The sequence below is a fragment of the Leishmania mexicana genome, chromosome 34 (genome assembly GCF_000234665.1).
Source record: "Leishmania mexicana MHOM/GT/2001/U1103 complete genome, chromosome 34".
NCBI classification, from domain to species: Eukaryota; Euglenozoa; class Kinetoplastea; order Trypanosomatida; family Trypanosomatidae; genus Leishmania; species Leishmania mexicana.
The window spans coordinates 1,487,276-1,507,354 of NC_018338.1; the positions used below are offsets into that span (position 1 = coordinate 1,487,276).

The 20,079-nt window shown below is 57.2% G+C and overlaps 4 protein-coding genes across 4 annotated transcripts; all 4 read left to right on the top strand.

Moving 5' to 3' along the window:
• Nucleotides 1-2,373: 2,373 nt before the first annotated feature.
• Nucleotides 2,374-3,084, top strand: LMXM_34_3990 (conserved hypothetical protein; the record flags this gene model as incomplete). The annotated part of the gene is made up of 1 exon (XM_003879345.1): nucleotides 2,374-3,084. The coding sequence occupies one exon, from the start codon at nucleotides 2,374-2,376 to the stop codon at nucleotides 3,082-3,084; it is 711 nt and encodes a 236-aa protein (XP_003879394.1).
• Nucleotides 3,085-5,527: 2,443 nt separating this feature from the next.
• On the top strand, nucleotides 5,528-9,559 carry LMXM_34_4000 (MAP kinase kinase-like protein; the record flags this gene model as incomplete). The annotated part of the gene is made up of 1 exon (XM_003879346.1): nucleotides 5,528-9,559. One exon carries the CDS (start codon nucleotides 5,528-5,530, stop codon nucleotides 9,557-9,559), a length of 4,032 nt encoding a protein of 1,343 aa, XP_003879395.1.
• Nucleotides 9,560-11,263: 1,704 nt separating this feature from the next.
• Nucleotides 11,264-12,379, top strand: LMXM_34_4010 (protein kinase A catalytic subunit; the record flags this gene model as incomplete). Its single annotated transcript, XM_003879347.1, has 1 exon — nucleotides 11,264-12,379. The coding sequence occupies one exon, from the start codon at nucleotides 11,264-11,266 to the stop codon at nucleotides 12,377-12,379; it is 1,116 nt and encodes a 371-aa protein (XP_003879396.1).
• Nucleotides 12,380-18,390: 6,011 nt separating this feature from the next.
• LMXM_34_4020 (Bem46-like serine peptidase) lies at nucleotides 18,391-19,575 on the top strand (the record flags this gene model as incomplete). Its single annotated transcript, XM_003879348.1, has 1 exon — nucleotides 18,391-19,575. The coding sequence occupies one exon, from the start codon at nucleotides 18,391-18,393 to the stop codon at nucleotides 19,573-19,575; it is 1,185 nt and encodes a 394-aa protein (XP_003879397.1).
• Between the last annotated feature and the right edge of the window lie 504 nt (nucleotides 19,576-20,079).

Consider the following 20,079-nt stretch of genomic DNA (forward strand, 5'->3'; position numbering starts at 1 on the left):
GCAGCGTCGTGACTCGTGTCTCGGGCTCTATTCCCCTTTTTTCTCCGGTGTCATTGTATTCCTTCCGCTCTGGTGCGCACCGTGTCAGCTTTACTGTACGCTTCGCTCGTCCGCTTTGCCTTCCCCCGCACCTCCTCCTCCCTCACACACGCGCCTCCTGAGCGCCCTCTTGGTTCTCTCTGCGCCGCTTCTTCTTTTTTCCCCTTCTTTCTGCTTTCTGCTCTTCGCCGCATTATGCATCGTCGTTTCATTATGTTGCTTTCTCCCTTTTCGTTTCCTTCGCCTGCAAGATTCTCTGCGGGCGCGCATGCCCGCCTCCTCGTCCCCACTAGGCTGGATTGCTTGGTGCGCCTGCATCTCTTCGATCTTCAGCGCTGCGGCGCTGTCTATAAGTGTGGGTGCGTCGTTAAGGGCGTATCTTGGATCTCGGCAGTCGCCACAGCCATTCAGCACGCGCGCCTCATTCCTCAACACACGGCGTGCTTGTGTGCGATACCTTTATTACGTTTATGTTTTCTTTTTGCCTTTTTTTGTTCTACTTGAGATGTATGTTTCTCTCATCAATGTGCGCGTCTTTGCCCATGCGTGCGTGTGTGTGTGGGCGCCTCTCTATGTCGATGTATGTCTATGTGTGCGTGTGCTCTTGGAGGCGCGTAGGTGTGTAGACACCACTTCGTGCGCTTGTTCGCTTGTGTGTTGTGCTTCTTATTATTGTTATTATATTTTCAACTTCGTTGTTTGCCGTTTTCTCTCATGTGTGGCGTCGTTCCCTCTTCTTTTTATGATTCGTGTTGTTGCTGTCGTGCACGTATGTGCATCCGCCTACAACTTTTTTCTGCCCTTTTTGTTGTGTTGTTTGCGTGTGTGCTATCTTTCTCTCGCTGCGTGTATGTGTGCGTGTATGTGCCCGTGTGTGTACATGTAGAAATGGTAGCATGTCGAGTGCGAAGGTGCCCGCTGACATTTCTACATGTACACACACGGACACATACACGCACACACGTACTCTCGTAAAGTCGCAAGACAGTCTGGTGTGAGTTCCGCGGCAACGAAAAGAGCAACATACACAGCAAGGAGGAGGGGAGAGTCACGGGAGGGAGAAGGAGGGCGTGTGGGCAGGTAGAGGATGGGCGGCGCAGCCAAACAAACACGAGACGAGGAATGAGCTGAAGTAATCCAGCTCACTGCGGCACAATCCTTGTTTTCTAGTGCTGTTGCCACGTCGATCACTCTTCAGCCTTTGCCTTCTGCGCGAATACGTCTCTCTGTCTCCCCTCTATCCTTGCTCTTTCTCTCTCGTTGTTCGGTCTGACTTTTATTACTTTCTCTCTTCGCCTTCTCTGCCTACTTGTGCGGCTGCTCTCGTGCTTTCGGCTCGGTGAGACCGACGTGGACACATTGCGTATCTGCAGCAGGTACACTTAAGCAAAAAAACACCAAAGACACACCCACAAACCTTCTACACGCTTGCACAATCACATGTGGGTGTGATATTCGGAACGCTACCCAAGGTCTGTGAAGGCACGCGCTTACAGTGGATGCGAGTGCACCCTCAGTCGAAGTGCTCGATGTGCGCGTGCAGAGGTACTTGAGCGTTCTGCGACGTCAGCCGTCGATGACCGGACGCTGTCCTCATGCCGCGAGGCAATCTGCGTCGCGGCTCACAACACTGCTGTATTTCGTCGCTTGTCAAACGAGGCGACGCGGAGCGCAGCGCAGTGCCAACGAAGTCAATGCAGATTTGTAGTCTGCGGGCCCTTCACTTGTACTCCGTGTTTTTCCCCTTCTCTGTCATCTACCTCCTCTTCCTGCTGATTGCCTGTGCTGGGCCGTCGTCAACACTCTCTTCAACGCGTTTAGGCGCGTCAGCGTGTGTTCTCTTAGGTGGGCACGACTCCTCCATTTCGAACACGCACCGTCGCTGCAAACAACGCCACCTCACACAGCGTGAATTGTCCATCACTAACACAGTTATAGCTGTCTTGTATATCATTTGCTCACATGGAAGTGGTGTGCTCGGCACTCGCGGGCATCTTTGCACGCCTGCTCTGCCATCCATTGGATACAATCAAGACGGTCACCTTCACTGGCTTTGCTGGCGACCACCTCGCGTCACCTGCCACTGCAGCATCATCAAGTACGCCGGCACCGCGCGCGCTGTTTGTTCAATCAGCGCGCTCCATATGGGCCAAGGAGGGCGTCGCCGGTTTTTATCGTGGGGTCGGGGTGGCTGCCGTCGGCTCTGCACCAGGTGTTGCCCTCTACCTCAGCACCTATGACTGGTGCAGCACGGCGTGGAGGACGCTCGGCGACGGAGCTGCCAGCGCCGCAGGGTCGACTGGAGCGGGTGAAAACGCCCCGGTGCCGGGTATGATGAACGCCACACTGCAGCCACTGCGAGCCGCCGCTGCCGCCACTCCGTCCAGCGTGCGCTTCTTTGTGTGTGGACTGGCAGCTGAGACGGTGAGTTGCGTCGTATGGGTGCCGATCGACGTGGCAAAAGAAAGGCTTCAGTCGCAGCCGCCATCGCTGACGGGCCGCTACACGAGTAGCCTTGATGCACTGCACCGTATTTTAGCGAATGAAGGAGTGAGAGGCCTCTACAAGGGATACGCCTCCACCCTCTCCAGCTTCGGCCCGTTTTCGGCGGTGTACTTCGTATTTTACGAGTACTTCACCAAGATGCTGGCAGGGTTGCGTACCGCGACCTCAGCCGCGCCAAAGCAGGGTGACCGGAACGGCGGCAAGGAAAGAGAGCTGTTCTCTCTGGAGACGTTTGCGGTGGCGCTCGGAGCTGGCGCTGGTGGTAATGCAGTGGCGTCCCTACTCACGAATCCGTTGGAGCTGGTGAAGACACGGATACAGGTGCAGCGGGCCGTGCTGCATCGAGGAGACGTGGGTGCCTCTACCCCGACCCTGTTTTCATACCACTATCGGGGCCTGCGGGAGGGGCTCGCAGCACTAGCAAAGGAGAAAGGGATACGGGGGCTATGGAAAGGCGTGGGCAGTCGCATCGCCTACACCGCACCAAACGCGGCGTTGACCATGGGCTTCTTTGAGCTTTTGAAGACAAAGCTGGTGTGAAAGACAGGCGCGCGCCGGCGTGCATCATTGCCGATTGCTGTTGCCATCACTGCGGCACGAGACGAGGTGTGGACTCCGCCACTTTGCCTGCGTGTATCACGATTTGGTATGTGCTTTTCGTTTTTAGTTTTCCTTCGCGCTGGTGTATTGCCTGCTCATTCTTCGTTTTTGTGTGTTTTTATAATTATTATTCTAGTCTATATCGTCAAACGCACGCTCGTTTCTATCAATCAATGTGTACAGATGTGTGTGGCCTCGCCGTTGACCATGGCTCTTCCCCTCTTCTCTCGTCGTAACGCCGTGCTGGTGAATTCCTTCCTTTGCCTTGTCATTGGAAACCTCGCCTTTGTGTGAGCGTGGGTGTGTCGGTGTAAGTGCTGGGATAGATCGAGAGAGCGAGAAGGGCCGCACGCGCTTCTGCCGAGGGATCCATTTCTCTCCTTTTGTGAACGTCAGCACGTCCAGCGTCGTCCTCAGTGAAGAAGTCCTCTGTGGTGACGATGTGGACCTGCCTCTCAGCATCTCCACCAAAAAACGCGACGTTCGCGAGTCTGCTGCTGCATGCACTCGGTCGTTGGCTCTCTCCCCGCGTCGTGGACTTATAGCGAGCTCGGCGGTCGACGAGCGGTCACTGTGGGGGCCACCCGCCCCCCTCTTGCTGCTGTGTCCATGGCACCTACTCTTTACTACTAGATTGCCGTGAAGCAGGATGCAACCAGACGAGCAAAGATGGCTGCCAAAGAAACGCAAGCTCCAATGGTGCTGTTGCGACTCCATTGTTGAAAGGCCCACCATCCGGCGACAATTTACCCACAGGAAAATGCCCTTCTCCGGGCTGTCCGTGCTCTTAGACCAACGCACGCACACACACACACACACGAAAAAAGGGAAGGTGTCGTGAGCGATGGGCGCGCATGGATGGTGAACTATCCGAGCTACTTGTCTCCCTTCTCTCCTTCCTCTTTCCTCTACGCACTCCTTTTGCCTCCGCTCCTTCTTCATGCGCTTCTCTTGCCCTTACCGAATCCTGTTTCACCATATTTTCCCCACGCACCGTGCTGTGGACGCTCACTTTATGCTCACAACCGCCCTGCTCGCTCGATCTCTGAAGGAGCACCAGCAGTCCACAACAAAAAACACGCGTGCAGCTCTTTCTTGCACTGCTTGCATCCTTGTGTGTTTTCCCGTTACCATTGCGCCTACCCACTGCGCACTCCCCCGCCCTTTTTTTGCAAACAAAGGTGCGTGTGCACCTCTGTCTTTCTCCGCGTGTCTTGAATCCATTTATACGGTAGGCAACACCTCCCAGCGACCCCTTTCTCAAGGGAAAGGGACACCGTCGACTACAAGAGCAGTAGCACCATCCGAGGTGGCGACATTGTCAGTGTTGTTGCCATCTGTCTTTCAGGCGATGTACCAATCTAATCAGCTCTACCCACCGAGATACGAATCAAAAACAGCGGCGACAGCACGAGGGGAACGTGAGAAACCACCACCAACAACAACGGACATCGAAGGAAGTGTGCGCATTCAGCCGAGCTCACTGCTTTGCAGACACTATCAACGCCTTTCCTCCGCAGTCGTCCTTGTCTCTCTGCCTAGTGTCTTATTCGGTTTCATTGTTTTTTTTTTGTTCTGTTGTTGGTGTTCTGTCCCGACGTGGAGGACGTCGGTGTCATCTTTCCCTCCTCTCCCTCACAGCTTCTCTTTTCTTTTCTGCCATCCCTCTCGTTATAGACTCCCTGAGGCTGCGCCGCCCTTTTCGGCTTTCAACTGCTTCCCCCCTTTTTTCTTTTGCCGCTGCCAGCTGCGGTGCACTTGCATCTCCATTTACCTTTATTGTTTCGGCTGTGTACAATAGTGTCTGCCTCGCTCTCTCTCTGTGTGTGTGTGTGTGCTTGCCTAACTGCGTGTTCGAAGGAGAGGGACGACATAACAGCGTGTCGGCGCCGTGTTGCTCAGGTGACTTCGTCTCCATGCTGGTAGCCGCGGTGCTTTTCTTGTTCGCCCATATTATCTGTTTCCCCAATACTTGTGCCCGTTACCTTTCTCTTGCTTTTCTTTTCGCGTGCTGTCTTGCCGAAGCCGACGCACTCGTACACACACACACACATACACACACACACACACCCGAACATACGTTTCGGTGCCCTCCCCCCTCTCTCTGTCTCGTTTCTCATCGTTTTGAGCGCTGAAGATGAGCTTCAACAACCCGCTCGAGTCGCTGCTGCGGAGCATTATTCAAGGCAGTAGCCGTGGTGAGGGCGGCGGAGGCGACGGCAGCGGCCAACCCGCCATGGTCACCTTCAGCACCGATGATGCTTCAGGTATGTACCCGCTCTCCATGCTGCAAGCCATGGGGCCGAGCCTAGTGTTCACCCGTGGCCCCGGTGTCACTGTGTCTGCAGATCCGACTCGTCGCGGTGCTGAGGCCCCACCGGCGATGCCAGACCCGCAGTCTGCCTCACCCGGCAGCGTGTACAGCGGCGGCGTGCCGCCCATGGTGTGGATACAGCGGGAGCAGCAGCGCATCCCGCTTCAGTTCTCCGCAACCGGCAGCCCCAATCTAGACGGGACGCGGCTGCGCGAGGAGGGCAATGAGGCCTTCAAGGCAGGCCGGTATCACGAGGCGATCCGCTACTACACCCAGGCGATCGAGGTCGATCCGGACTCGGAGTTCCTATACACCAACCGCTCCTTTGCCTACTTCAATATCAAAGAGTTCGAGAAGTCCGCCGCTGACGCGGCGAAGGCGGTGGAGATCAACGCGAACTTCTTCAAGGGGCACTACCGGCTGGGGCTGGCTCAGATGAGCTTGAACGACTTTGGCCATGCCATGGAGAGTCTACGCAAGGCCTGGGCGCTGGCGCCCAGTGAGAACAAAGAGGCTATTCGGGTAGCCATGGCGAAATGCGAGTCCAAGATGGCGCGAGCGCCGATTACGCCGCTGCTGATGAGTCCTGGCGATTCCTCGTCCATGCCCTATACCGAGACTGGTATCAGCTCACGCTCTTCATGGCCGGCGGCTCCGGCGCGTCCCACAGACGTGCAGCCTACACTCGGCAGCACTAGGGTGGACTTCTCGGAGCTGGAGGCAGATATACGGCGCGCGGCGACCTTGCGGGACCAGGCAGCGGCGTATGCGGAGACATACAAGGCGCAGAACGACATTGTAGAGTGCAGCAAGCGGTCTGACAAGATCAAGTCTCTCATGAGCATCGCCACCTCCAGCGAGCTCTCTGCCCTTTCCAAGGAAGCAGACGAGAAACAGTCGCAGTTGCGTCGTGCTGTGCGCGACCAGGATAGCAACGCTTATCACAAAGCGCGGTGTGACCGAGATGCTACACTCAACAAGCTGTGGGACACTGCTGCACAGGCTGGGATGGCGATTGCGCAGCTCAAGAAAATTGCCAAGGAGGAGCAGAACTTTTTCAGCCGATTCGGCCCGGCGTCCAACGGCACGCTGTCCAACGTCCCGACGCAAGGGACGAGTGACAGGGTAACGGCCGTGGCGACACCCGTAGCGGCTGAGTCGCCGCCCGCCTCGGCACCGGCTCCGCCAACCGAAGCTCCGACCGATGCCGCCGCCCCAGGCACGTCCCTGTCTCGTGCTTCTTGTATTTCCCCAGGAAGCTCCACACCGACCGCCGAGGCGGTGGCGCCGCAGCAGCCGTTGACTACCCCGAGGGCCGGCGCAAGCCATTCTACCCAGAGCTCCACCACCGCCGGCGCTGAACTTGACCAGCTGCTGCGACGCCGTGTCGAGATCAACGAGGCGGTGCGAAAGGCGCAGAAGTGCTTCGCCGCCACCGACGCGGCCGGGCAGGCGCTCTTGCACTCGTTGAAGGTAGAGGCGGAGGCGATGAAGGAGGTGCGTTCGCTCCTTGCCGAGGCAGTGGAGCTCGACACCCAGCTGGAGACCCACGCGCGTCAGGTGGCGCAGACCACAACGAAGGAGCTTTCCGATGTGCGGTTGCAGGCGCTGGACCAGATGAGCAGCATCGTCGAGCGCGTGAAAGCAGACAAGGAGGCCTTCGCCAAGACGATGCGCGAGGGCGACGGCCTGCTGGAGGAGGAGGCGAAGCTCGAGCAACAGCGCCTCTTGCACGAGCGCCAGCGCATTCAGCTGCAGGCCGAAATTGAATGGTTCAAGATTCGAGATGAGCCAGAGAATAAGATCGAATGCCTGCAGGTGCAGGTGAAACGACTGCACCAGCGTATCGCTGCCATCCACGAGAAGCAGAAAGCTGTGCAGACACGCCTCATGGAGCTGGTGGAGCAGGATCACCCGGAGCTGGCGTGGAAGTCGATGGCGAACGGTTCACGAATCTTGCGGCTGGTAAAAGGCAGCGGGCTCTGGCAGAACCTTTCCTTCTCCGACTTTCAGGTTTTGTCGACGCTGTCGTCCACTGTGAACAGCAAGGTATACCACGCGTTACGCCGCGGCGAGCACGTCGCTGTGAAGGAGATCTCCATCGACGACGACGCGGCGCGCCGACGCTTCCAGCGAGAGGTGAATATCGTCTCCACCTGCAACCACCCCAACATCATCCGTATCAAAGGCGTCTTCTTCGACGGGCCTTTTGCCTATATCCTCTTACCCTACTACCACCGCGGCAGCCTGCGGGCGTTGCTGTCGAAGCAGGAGCCCATGTCGTGGGTGGCGGTGCAGGACATGCTCCGTCAACTCGCCAGCGGCGTCGCCTACCTGCACGAGCACGGCATTGTCCACGGTGACCTGAAGCCGTCCAACGTGCTCATTGCGGATGACGGGCGGCCTGTCATCTCCGACTTTGGCATCGCCAAGGACCACGGCGCCCTCGGCGTTGCTGACATGACGCTGACAACCACCGTGACGAGCACCAGCAACGGTCCCAGCAGCATCGTGGGCACAGTACAGTATATGGCACCTGAGCAGCTGCTCTGCGAGACGGGCTCACACAAGACGAAGTCCACGGGCATGTCAGACATGTGGGCGCTCGGGTTCACGATGCTGGAGGTGGCGCTAGAGAACGCGTTTTTTCACGATGGCTCACTGGGAAAGCCATGTTTGCCGCTGTTGCTACCAGAGCAGAAGCGGATCGATGTGCCGGCCAAGGCCGTCGGCGGTGACGAGAAGCTAGCCGAGGCAATCGCGTCAGTGCTCGTGGCCGACCCAGGAAACCGGGCGACCGCCTACGACCTGCTGGCGCACCCGTACTTCAGCTCAACGCTCAGCTCCATGAACAGCAACCAAAACAGCAGTGCACTGGCCAAGAGCGACGAGCGCATCGACGCTGTTCGCTCGTACATCTATGCCGTCCGTCGAAGCCATCAACAGAAGGTGCTGGTGTCGGTCTCGCGCAACCACATGGTGGAGTCCGTGCGTGACATCTTCCAGCGCCTCGACAACGATGACCTACTCTCTCCCATCATGGTTGTCTTCCAGGGCGAGGCCGGCATTGACGAGGGCGCTCTGACGACGGAGATGCTCAACCTCTTCTACGAACAGCTGATTCTAGTGAAGAAGGCTCTCGTGTGCGCAGCCTCTGAGGAGGCGGGCGCAGCATCTTCGCATTCCGCAGGCTCCCCTGTATCGTCTGGCGCGGCAGCTGCTTCGGCGAACGCGTCAAACGAGCCAGGCATTCATTCTGTCCTCTTTTCCACTGTTCCGTACCTCCCCGCGCCGGATGCGGATGGCATCGCGCCGGACCTGTTCGTGCTGCTCGGCAAGGTGCTCCTCAAGAGCATCATCGAGAACCGCCAGATCCCACTGCAGCTGAGCTCTGCTGTGCTCAAGTTCCTCTCCGGTGCGGAGCCTTCGTTTGTGGACTTGGAGGAGTATGACCCGAACATTGCAAGCACGCTGAAGCGGCTGCGTCTCTTGTCCGCTGCCGACCTCGAGGACGCCGGGCTCGACTTTTCCTACTTCACCCAGGAGTTCCTGAGAGCGCAGACAGACGGCCGGTACATGACGGACTCGCCCCTCACACCCGAGAGTGTGAGCGACTACATTAGCCTTCGTGAGAAGTTCGACCTGGTGGAGCGCCGGCGCACGGCGTTGGAGGCGATGCGGAAAGGATTCTACTGCGAGCCGTCTCTCGAGCACCACCTCAAGCTCCTCTCTCCCTCGGACTTGCTGCTACTTCTGTGCGGCCAGCTGCACGTGTCAGCGCAGGTCATCGTTGACGCGTTGGAGTTCCAAGGCTTCAGCCGCAACTCCAACACGCCCAGGTACCTGAAGGAAGTTTTGCTGGACATGTCACAGAATAATCTACGGCGTTTCCTACAGCTGTGCACGGCGACGGCGGCCGTGCCGGTGAGCGGGGCCATGAAGAAGATCAAAGTGTTGCGCTGCGCTGACGAGGGGCGACTGCCGGTCGGCCACGGCTGCACAAATCAGCTGGACCTCCCTGATTACAACGATAAGCAGATCATCAAGGAGAAGCTGGAGATTGCCTTGGCGCATGCCAGTGACGGCTTTCACGTTGTTTAACGTCACGGCGGAGCAAGCGCCGGAGAGATGAGCAGGGGCATGTAGCGGTGGCCACGACGGTGTGCAACAACCGTGCGCATTGCACTTTGTCGCGCTTTTCCTTTTACATAGCAAATAGCGAACAAGGCGCTTCGCGCTGCCACGACCATCATGTTACGACGAAAACTTCTACTATTACTACGACTACGAGTGTCTTCTCAAACTTGCTTTCCAGCACTTTTTTCCTCCTCGCGAGAACAACGAAACTCTGGTGCCAACGCTTTAGATGAGTGGCTTCCCCTTCTCACCCTCTTCGTGATCTGGCAGTGTGTCTTTGACGGGAATTATAGGCATCCCCGAGACGCCTTTCCGCCTTCTCGCCCGAGACCACGAAAGGGCGGTGTTGTTTTAGGACGGAACAAGAAAAAAGAGAAACAACAGCACACCACCCCCACCTTATTCCTCAACGGACCGTATTGAACTCTCTGCCCGTTTTGTGTGACTCGTCTTCCTTTCTCGTCCCCCCACCTCTGCCCATGCCTGCATGCATGCTTTTGTGGCCGTGGCGACTGGCGCGGGGCGCCTACACGTCACGGCATTGACTTTGTTATGAGAAGGGGCGGGCGGGGTGGTGGTGGCGGGGGGGGGACTGCAGGGCGGCTGCGGTCACAAAAGGAGGAAAAAAATCGAAAACAAAGAACAAACAGACAAACATGCAAGCAAACGTACACGCAGAGAAAGACACACACAGACCCACACACATGCACACGCACGGCTTTCACTGGTGCATCATCTGGCTGTAGCGGGAGTGCGGTGTGCGACAAGCCGAGAAAGAGCGAGAGAGAGATGCGTGCAACCTTTCCAAGAGGCGTTCGCCAACATCTCTCCTACTTGCTGTGCTTGCTACTGCTCTTTCAGCACCTCCTCCCTCTCATGACGGCCACCTGCGAGAGGGGGAGCTAGACAGTTCACAGTCGCGCCATCCAAACGACGCGTGCCTCTATGTGTTGGTGCAGCATGCAATGACTGCCAGGCGCGAGCGGGATATCCGGTAGTGGGATGTCTTTGGCTCCTTGGCACCACTCTCCTCGAAGAGCTCGCTTTTCCCATACACCGTCCGTCACGTCACCTTGCCGCTCTCTCTCACTTTCCACCTTCTTGGGCCTCCCCGCCTTCCCTCCGCCATTTTCACTCCGAGAACGGCCACAGTGCTCACGACGGCTTCGCAGGGACTTGCTTACTTCCCCATACACACTCGTGAGGTCATTTGCGGTTTGTCTCCTCCACCCTCACCTCCTTTTCTTGTACTTCGTTCTGTACCTCTTTCCTTGTTTCCCGTTGAGTGTTTCACCCGTCACTTGTGAGTGCACTCCGCCGTGCGCTTGCTCCCCTCTGCTACTTGTTGCTTTTCTCTCTTCCTGGGTGCTTGTGTGCTCCTCTTCTCCATCCTCTCTCCTCCTCCATCTCCTCCTCTCCGTCCCCCACCCCTCACCCCTACTGAAGCCAGTGATCGCCGTGGCTTGATTTTTATACATACGTCACCGCGACCCACGTACATCAATCGAGAACACTCACTCGAACACCAAAGTGCGAGCTTCACAGGGCGTTAGTGTTGCCTGCTTTTTCCCTCCGAAGAAAGCAAGAGCCCATTCCACTGCCGTGAGGGCAGGCTAGAGAACGAGGACCTCTGTCTGCGTGTGTTCGTATTAAGGTGCAGAGCACAAGATGTCGTCTGCTGCCAAGGACAGCTATCCGGCGGAGTCATTGGGCCAACTCAGCAGCGAGAAGGCGCAGACGTCGAAGGCTCCCTCAAGTCATCCCGACTCCCCGAAGGGGGCTGTCACGCCAAATGCCAAGGCCACCTATTCCTTTGAGAGGCCGGACACCTCCAGCTGGAAATTCTCGGACTTCGAACTGAAAAACACGCTCGGCACCGGCTCCTTCGGCCGCGTGCGCATCGCTCACCGCAAGGGCACGGAGGAGTACTACGCGATCAAGTGCCTGAGAAAGCGTGAGATCATCAAGATGAAGCAGCAGCAGCACGTTGCGCAGGAAAAGGGGATCCTAATGGAGGTGTGTCACCCGTTCATCGTGAACATGATGTGCTCCTTCCAGGACGAGAAGAAGGTGTACTTTGTGCTGGAGTTCGTGATGGGCGGCGAGATGTTCACGCACCTGCGCACTGCTGGGCGGTTCCCGAATGACGTTGCGAAGTTCTACCACGCGGAGCTGGTGCTTGCGTTCGAGTACCTGCACTCGCTGGACGTGATCTACCGCGATCTGAAGCCGGAGAATCTGCTGCTGGACAACAAGGGGCACGTGAAGGTGACGGACTTTGGGTTTGCGAAGAAGGTGCCGGACCGGACGTTCACGCTGTGCGGGACACCGGAGTATCTTGCGCCGGAGGTGATCCAGAGCAAGGGCCACGGGAAGGCGGTGGACTGGTGGACGATGGGCGTGCTGCTGTACGAATTCATTGCTGGATACCCGCCGTTCTACGATGACACGCCGTTCCGGATTTACGAGAAGATCCTTGCTGGGCGGCTGAAGTTCCCGAACTGGTTTGACGGCCGCGCTCGCGACCTTGTGAAGGCGCTGCTGCAGACAGACCATACGAAGCGCCTGGGGACGCTGAAAGGCGGGCCGGCGGACGTGAAGAACCACCCGTACTTCCACGGTGCGAACTGGAGCAAGCTGTACGCCCGCTACTACCCCGCGCCGATCCCTGTGCGGGTGAAGAGCCCTGGCGACACGAGCAACTTCGAAAAGTACCCGGACAGCCCGGTCGACCGCACGCCTGCGCTGACGTCGGCGCAGCAGGCCGAGTTCAATGGCTTTTAGCCCCTTATGCGGGGATAGTAGCGGGACGGATGCTCGTAGCAGTGGTGCCGTTTGCTTGTTGCTCCTCCAGTAGCTCCGTGCACATTCAAACATTTCCTCCGCCTGCCAAACTTGTTCGCGTCTGTTCTACGTCTTGCTGCGAGAGTGTATGTAGGGCCTTGTTCTTTTTCCTTTCATACACATCCTACGCCACCTCCTCTTGATGTACACAAGCGCTGCTGTTGATGTTGTCACGATGTAAAGCAAATCAAGTAACAACAAACAAACAAAAAAGTACACAGCCGATCACGCGTTGATGAACGACTCTTTCGCTTCCCTATCTGTTCTTCTTGTGCTCTGTATGCTGGTTGGCCCTCGTTGTTGCGTTCTTTTTTTTGTGCTCTCCCTCCCCCTCCCCCACACACACGTTTTCGTTTTTTTTTCGATGCTCTTCGTGGACGTCTCTGTTGTGAATCGACTCTTGTCTCCATTATGTCTTCTGTTCTCCGTTTCGCTCTGTACGCGGCAAGGCATCACTTTGTGGCGGGCGGCGAGCAGACTGTGTGGAGGAGAACATCAGCGGCACGCAGGCAGCGACTCTTCCATTTTACGAAGCTGCCTTACTCGTTGTCGACAGGTGGTGTGGCACAAACAGGCATCGCATCAAGTGCATCCGTGACGCGTTGCGATAAGAATAGACCCATAGATACAGCGCCAAAAGGCTGTGGCCGCCTCGCGTGCAGCTGTCGCGCCGAATGGGAAGCAACAGTGCTGGTGCTTGCCTTGCCGCGTGGTCAACTTGGCTGACCAAGACACAGAAGAGCCAGCGCCGCTGTTGCCACGGGCTCGCTCTTTCTCCGCATGGCGCCCGGCACGGGCACCACAGCGGTGGGGGATGCCATGCTGCGACGTATCTGCGCACAAGTGCTGGCGCTGCTGGCCCGCCGCGCGCGCCTTTCATTTCTGTCCGCCTGTGGCCATTGCGGATGGGAGCGCCACGGCGAAGCTGACAAGCCTGCCGAATCGGCAGTGGCAGAGGAGCCGGCGCCGACTGCGTGGATCGCGCGCCTGGTCGCCGGCCTCAGACGCCAGGCCGGCATCGCCCGAAACGGCGATACACGATGCGGCACGCTGGGACACGAGGCGCTCCGCGGCATGCGTCCCACACCAGATGGACAGGGATGCCGAGCCCACGAGACGGCAGGCGGTCATCCTCGCCCAGGCCCGCGCGGGCACCCGTCCGTGCACTGGGGATCGCTGCCGCGGCGGGCGCGTGGCGGTGGTAAGACGGGGCGCGTCGCTGGTGTTGCGGCGCCCCCCGCCCCCGCCCGTGCTGGGCATGAGGGTGCCCGACCCGGCGTGGTGCCCGGTATGCTGCGCGAGATTCCCGGATCGCCCGCCGCTCGAAGCACACCTCGCTTCACGCTGTGAGCGTGCACGCCGCCCCGGCACGTCCCCGTGGCAGCGACGGGGATGGGGAAGACGAGGAGAGCGAGCCCCTTCCCCTCCCCAGACAGCAACGCCGTCCTGACGCAGGCGCCGTGGCCCGAAAATGCGAGCGCTGTGCGCGCGCTGCCAACCGCTGCTGGCATGGTGTGTGCCACATCGAAAGACAGAGCGCAGAGGTGTGAGAGAGCAAGAGAGTGATGGGCGGAAAGGGCGCGAGGGAATCGCGTAGCAGTGCGCCCCGCAGCGCATGTGTGCAGAGCATGCGGCATCTCCTGCATCTGTCCAGGGCTGCACTGATGAGGCACAGGTGCCGGAAGCATCACGAGAGCAGCCCGAGCTGCACCATCGGGTCCTCCACACTCCCCATGCGGAGGGCTCCATATTATGGGATGCCGCGGCTTGAGGCGACGGAGGGCGAAGCACGGCACACAGGCAGGGGGTGTGCAGGGCCGCCGAGGACCCCCTGACCTGAGGCTGGCCAACGTCCTCCTCGAGCTCATCCGGCATGTCGCCTTGACCACCCACCTATTACCCGCATCACAGAGACACCACCGCATCCGCCATCGAGCAGGGGCCCGGACGCGCCCCGCGTTGGATCGGACCGTGCAGCTCACCCATGTCCGCGGGACGCCTGCCACGCAGCGCGTGCCCGAAGGATGGATGAGGAGGGACAGAAAGTGCCCGCACGCCGCATGGCCCGGTGCGGAGGCAGGCGGCTCTTTCTAGACGCCCAGGATGCAGCCGTACCCCCTCCCCCTACAGAGGCGGGTGAGCTGTGGTTGTGTGCGCCTATTTTCTGACTTGTTTGCGGTGGAGTGACACGTTGAAGAAAATCTTTTTCTCCGCCCACGTGCTGTTTATGTTGCTCGTGTCGTGACTTCCGCTCCCGGTTGCGTCATCGGCGTACATGCACATTATGACATATGTACATATGAGTGTCTTTGTTCTTCGGACGTTTTTTGTTTATTTTGCGTGTGTGTGTTTCTGCGTTGTGGTGCGAGTCTTTTCAGTCTTTGCGCGGTGGATCTCTTTGTTTTTTTTTGTTATTGTTCTTGCTGGGAGAAAGGCCTTGCGAGCTTCGCCGTGCTTTGTGTTCTCCTCTTCCCCATTTACTCCATGACGCTCTTCTTTTTATTTATTTATTTTTTTGTCGTGTGCGGTTGTGGGACGTTCTCCTGCGCTGATGTCTTCTCGTGGCTCCTTGATGGAGACCGGCGGTGGTGTTCTCTGCAAAGGGGGTCGCTTCAGACTGAGGCTGTTGTGGATGAGGAGACGCCTGTACTGGAGACAGGGAAAGAGGCAGACAAAGTAGCGAACAACAAGTGTAGGGGAATGAGGGAGGCGGCAGGGATTCGACGAAGGAAAAAAAAGAAACGGTGTAAGCGGAGTCTACGCTTTCGACCTCTCTTGGCCTTAACGAATGCGAGGCGGCGCTGTCCTCATCAATCAGGCGCAGCTGTTCTCACTAAAGGAACACACGACGACAAACCGTTTCCTTTTCCCTTTTTTTCTGTTGTGTGCACTTAGAGTCCCTCAAAAGGCGTGTGTTTGCCAACTGGAAGCGAATGCCAAACAGTGCGTGACGAAGCGAGGTGAAGGAGAGCCGCGTGCGACGCAGCACAGTTGAAGGACTTAGATTGCAAGAAGAGGCAAATCATGTAGTGAAGGGGGGGAGGGTAAAGAAAACAGATCGGCTGAGTGTCTGCTGCAACTTTTAGACGTGTGTTTTATTATCAATATTATTATTATTCAGCACTCTCGTCTCGCTTCCTGTTTTTTTTCTGCGCGCCCCACCCTCACTCCCCGCTCGTTCTCCAAGGAAAACCTCCCTCGTGCTTATTTCCAGTGGACGCATAAAACCGCAGCACTTCTTTGTAGGCCTCTCTTTATTTGTTTTGGTTGTCCTCTTCCCCCCTCCATATATTGTTCTTATTTATTATCCTATCACCCTCTCGCTCTCTCTATCTCTGTTTCGCTTCTCTCTACTGTCGATCTCTTCTCGTTCTTCTTTTTTTTTGACATGTGCGCGTGTGGTCGACCTATATACATGTATGTATGTTGTACTTTATCGGGCGTGGCACGGGAGAAACGAATCAGACAAGGGGTAAAGGCGAGGGGAACGGAAAAAAAGCGGAGGAGAGCCAGTTATTTTACCTTTTTGGAATGTGTTGGCACGCATATGAGGAGGTGTGTGTGTGTGCATGTGCATCAGAGCGTGTGCTTGCTTTGGCGGTACGTGAGAGTGCGTGTCTTTGTGCTATTTGTGTGCATGCTGCCATCAGCCTAAGTCTCACCTCTCTCTCTTCCTGTCTATGTGTTGTGAGCGCGTGTGCTTCCGGCTTATGGACTCCGTCTCCTCTGTCCCATGCTGCTGCTCCTGTCGTTGCTGTTTACAGTCTGGCTCGCTGGTTTTTTTTCTCCTTTTCTACGTGCATGAGACACTCGCTTTTACCCATACATCTACACCTACCTGCATGCACACTCGCACGCGTCTTCGTGGCTCTTCGTTTATCTTCGTATGTTTTTCGAGGGAAGAGAGAACCTGGCTTTCCTTGTCCGCGTCGTCCGTTGCTCACGCTCTCGCGCTTTTCTTTGATTCGCTCCCTTTTCCTTGAACGTTGTATTGCCCGGTGCAATGGCGGCGGCCGCACTCCAGCGCAGACAAACAGCCCGACAGTCAGCCACACACGCCTATACTCAAGCAAGCGTAGTGGATCACCTGCACCCTCTGTTTTTCTTGCGGATACTCGAAGACGCATGTACGGACTCTTTCGCACACATTCATGCGCACCAAATACGCAGTAGAAAATCAAAAGACAAACAAGAAAAAAAATATATAGCCAAGCGAGGCGCACAGCAAGAGCGACGAGGGGAGCCAATGCCGTTGTAGTGGGAATGGTACTGGGACGCCGCTGCTGACTTTTTGTTTGGAAGAGATCAAGCCTGCGGTGGCCCCTCCTTCCATCGTGTGGGGCCGACTCTTTCCGCGGCCCTCTTCGTGTGCATCTGGAGAGGAGATATGGGAGAGAAGGTCACCCCCCATAGACCGGAGCGTGAAGGAGCGGCAACACGGAGGGGAAGACCGCTTCACGGCTCTGCTTCTTTCCACGAAGGGTCCATGACGTCGGTGCCGAAGAGCTGTGGAGAGCGAGAAAGGTGAATTTTGCACCACCTGACACGCGCGCTCTTTTTCACATTCGCCGCTACAAAAAGAGGCTCGCTGTGGCATCTGCGGCGCCATCCGCGGGTGGCCTGTGATCCTTCACCCCTCTCCGTGTCCCCCCTCCCTCCCTCCCTCCCTCCCTCTTCTGGGAATCGTGTCTCTCTATGCTCTCGCCCACAATGCCTGGCTTGTTCTCCCTACTGCTCGTTCTTCCGGTTGCCTCTTTCTTTTCTTCTCTCTTCGCGGTGCACGGCGCCAAAGCAGACGGGACGAAACGCAGTCGTTGCCATTTTATTGTCGACGCCTGCGCGCATGCCGGTCGGTGTGCACGCCTACGCCACCGAGTGTGCCCCCTTAGAAAAACAAATCGCTCGACTACGTTCGTCCCATCTTTTCTTCTTCTCGTCCCTGCACGCCTTCAGTGCATCGCCTCCGCAGGCTCGACAGCCACGGAAGGGCAACGCCAACAAAGAGAAAAAATACAAGGAGAGGTAAACGGTGTTCGAGGGAGGGTAAGTATCACCGCTCTCTCTCTCTGCAGGTCTGTTTCAACCGTTACTGCATCCGCTCTTCTCCGCTATCTCTTGGCCACCCCCTCTTCGGCTTTTTTTTCGGTTGGTAAGCTTCACATAGCCTCAACAAGCGCGACGTCAAGTTTGCGCCTACACCTCTCTCTCCCTTCGGCGCTCAGCATCCTTTATCATCTTCATTCCCCGCAAGCAAGTTGTGGCAGTGCGTGCTGACATACTGCTGCCTTTTCTCCCTTCGCCGCCGTTCTAGTACAACATATATAAATATATTTATATGTTTTTCGGACTCTCTGTGGTGATCACCTATTCTCTCTCTCCCGCTTTGCGCATTACCCTCCAGACACCGCGCATTGCTCAGCTGTCCTTTTTTGTATTTTGTTCGAGGCAACGCAAGAGTGTCTAGAGGCTGCGCGAGGGGCTTTCAGTAACGAGGTGGCGAGAGGGCAACACTCCCAGACTTTATTTGGTCTCCTTGTCCTTGCGTCGCATCGTTTTGGTGTTCTCCACTTGCCCTGTGTTGGTCTCCCACGCACACGCGCCGGCGCGCCCTTTTTTTCTGTGTCTTCGTCTGTGCACCCTCTTTCACACCTTCGTCCGGTCTGGGGTGCTGTTCCTACCGCGCTTCATCGAGTTTGCTCGCCAAACATAGAAAGGTAGGGAGGTGGAGGGGAGAGGGAGGGAGCAAGGACCACGGAGTAAAGAAACGGCGATTTCGGCTGCACGCTTTTGCCTGCGTTCCTTGACATCGTCGAGCAGCATCCAACGCACAGGTTGCGTGTATGCGTGCCTGCCGAAAAGGCTCGCAGTCACTTGTCCAAGGTGACATCTGAGTGTCGACTCCAACGCCAGTACTTACAACACCTTCATCTCTCCTTTGTGAAAACGGCACGATGAGCTTTGGCGGCTTTCTTCTCTCGGCCGGACTCTACTTGGTCCTGGTCGCTGTATTTGTGTCCCTCTTTCTGCACATCATGAGCTACCGCTACCGAAGTCAGCAGAACCGACTGCTCTACTACCCACAGATTCCTCCAGAGAGTCGAGAGGTCTGCGAAGACCCGGTGGCGCTCGGTATCCCCTACGCAGAGCGTGTGTGCGTCACCACCGCTGATAAAGTGCGATTGTGGGGCTACATGCTGTGGCCGGCCCCTGCGCCGTCGGCGGAGAAGAGCGGCAATGCAAGCGTCTCCGACTCGATCGGGCACGCATCCTCCAATTTAGCCACTGCAGAGGGAGGCGTGCATGTTGAGGTGGATGCATCAGGTGGCGCTACAGAGAGTACCAGCGCCGGCAGCACGTTGCCTGGCAGCAGTAGAAGCGTTACCATGCCGAGCGGGATGCCGACGTTTGTAATGCTGTACTTTCATGGAAACGCCGGTAACGTTGGCCATCGCCTGCCTCTTGCTCGGGCCTTTGTGACCCACCTGAAGTGCGCGGTCATGATGGTTGACTATCGTGGTTTTGGCCTTAGCGATGACTCGGAGCAGACGCAGGAGACGTTGGAGCTGGATGCGCAGGCCTGCTTCGACTATCTGTGGCAGGATCCTCGTGTGCCGCGTGATCGTATCATTGTCATGGGCACCAGCCTCGGTGGCGCTGTCTCGATTCACTTGGCTGCCAACGAACGTTACGCCCGCCGCATAGCTGCTGTGATTGTAGAAAACTCCTTCAGCTCCATCAGCGACATGGCCTCGGCCCTGAGCCGGCCAATCCTGACGAAGCTGGCGAGTCAATGCCCAGGCCTTGCGGTCGGTATCTTTGAGTACTACGTCAAGCCCCTGGCTCTGCGGATAAGTTGGAACAGCGCGCAGAAGATTACGAAGGTTGTGGTGCCGATGCTCTTCCTCTCTGGTATGCGTGATGAGATAGTGCCACCGGAGCAGATGCGGACACTATACAAGGCTGCGACGAAGTGTCTGCGCGATGGCAACGGCAGCGACCTCACTGTCCCGCTGCGTCGCTTTCTCGAGTTTGAGGACGGGCGGCACAACAACCTGCCGCTCATGCCCGGCTACATGAGCGCCCTGCAGGACTTTGTCACGGACGTGCGCAATGCCGGGTCCGCTGCTGTCGTTTGAAATTGGGAAGACGGCGTGGGGCGAGCGGAGGTAAAAGGGAAAATAACAACAACAAAAGCATGTGCGCTGGCGGCAATACTGTGTGTGTTGGAGAAGCGGAAGCAACTGGGATGGAGACACAGATTCTCAGACCTCTCATCCTCCCTGTACCTCGGATGGTCTGCCGCTGTCTCGCTCCCACTCGCGTGCTCCGTCGCGTTCTCTCTTCGATTTCCGCATCCCTTTTTGATGATCATTGCAGCGACTCGTTTGGTACGCCTAGGCGTACGTGACACGGGAGGAAGGAGGCGGAGGCAGACAGGGAGGAAGTGAGAGGGGAGGAGCAAGGGCAGAAAGGTTGTCGCCACGCGAGAGGTCTGGGGTCGGTATCTGCTCTTTCAAAGTTTCTTTTTGTCTCCCTCGGCGTGTCATCATCTGCGAGTGGATTACTCACCCGTGTTGTCCTCTCTCTGGGTTTCTCTGACGCGAAGGGAGAGTCGGGTGGGGGGGGGGCGTGGAACATAG